This window comes from Otolemur garnettii, unplaced genomic scaffold (genome assembly GCF_000181295.1).
Source record: "Otolemur garnettii isolate 467f Iridium unplaced genomic scaffold, OtoGar3 scaffold00077, whole genome shotgun sequence".
Classification (NCBI taxonomy): Eukaryota; Metazoa; Chordata; class Mammalia; order Primates; family Galagidae; genus Otolemur; species Otolemur garnettii.
This window is the reverse complement of record NW_003852472.1, coordinates 3004960-3006259: the sequence shown is the minus strand read 5'-3', so window position 1 is coordinate 3006259 and position 1300 is coordinate 3004960. Positions and strand designations below refer to the sequence as shown.

At 49.6% G+C, this 1300-nt stretch overlaps 1 protein-coding gene across 1 annotated transcript in view; it reads left to right on the top strand.

Annotated features, from left to right (window-relative positions):
* RFC2 (replication factor C subunit 2) overlaps nt 1-1300 on the top strand; it is a 23231-nt gene that overhangs the window by 19238 nt on the left and 2693 nt on the right. Inside the window, exon 9 of the mRNA XM_003794253.3 lies at nt 339-419. Coding sequence (XP_003794301.1) covers nt 339-419 — 81 coding nt within the window. The remainder of the gene's footprint in view (nt 1-338; nt 420-1300) is intronic.

The following is a 1300-nucleotide window of genomic DNA, read 5'->3' as shown; positions in this document are numbered from 1 at the left end:
CACAACGCCCAGCCATTTTTTGGTTGCAGCCATCATTGTTGTTTGGCGGGCCCAGGCTGGGGATTCGAACCTGCCACCTTAGGTGTATGTGGCTGGCGCCTTAGCCGCTTGAGCCGCAGGCGCCGAGCCTGAGTCCAGCTTCTTAATTCTTATTACTTACCTTTGAGAAATTTGCACCCCTCTCTAGCAGGTCCCCTCACACTGCAGAGAGGCAGCCTTGGAAAATACAATGAACGTGTTTTCAAGGGCACTTAGGAAAGGGAACCCTGGTTAGTAACCAACAGTGATAGTTCACCCCTAGCCCTGGCCCTGACCCCATCTCTCTTCTATGTGCTCAGGTCTGTGATGAGCCCCACCCTCTGCTCGTGAAGGAGATGATCCAGCACTGTGTGGATGCCAACATTGATGAGGCCTACAAGGTCAGCCCCTCCCCTTTCCTTACTGGAGAAGAGCTTTCTGCCTCCTGAGCAGGGCAGAGGGAGACTCCAGTGCTAGGAACTTTATACGCATTGTTCTACTTCATGCTGAAAATTGTGCTAGGAGTTGGGTGCACTTTTAGATGGAAAAACTGCTATTCAAGGCGGCTGAAATCCTTTACCTAAATCACACTGTTTGAAAGCAACAGAACTGGGATGCACAATTCTTTCTGTTATAATTGTATCTTCTGTCAGAGAAATTTGTCAACCTAAGTCACAAGGGAAGATGGTTCTAGCTCCTTTCCCAGTGAAGCTATCTTCTCTCTAGTCAGGGAGGTGTTTCCTACTGATTGCCCTGAGGAGTATGGGAATGAGCTTTCTGGAGCTTAGCAGTTGCTGGTCAGGCAGGAGAGGTGGGGCCTGGTCCTATGAGCAGATTCCAACAGGCATGACTGGGGTTCAGATAACCAGTTATATGGGTGGCAGTGGCATGATTCAAGGCCATTTGGTCTGACAGGTTTCTCTCCCTTGGCCTCAAACTAACTAGGCTACAAGTTGACTGGATTTAGGGTAGGGTCTGACCTAATGTGACACTAGAATGCAAGTCAGGGAGACTGAGGTAGTGACCCAGACTCAAAGGCTGAGTCACTGAGTGGGCTTGAAAGAAGCCTTCAGAGCTCCCCACCCCCTTGAATTTACCCCAAGATGCCAAAACAAAAGCAAAAAGGACAAAGGACTGCCTCCAGACCCCACAGACTGGATGGGAGTGGTGGTGGTAGTGACCACTGCTGTCATCGCAGCCCCATTTAGGATGTATTCAGGGCTAGTCCTGCAGGGGGCGCACAAGGGAACAGTAACAAGTGAATGGTTTTTTTTTTTTTTTT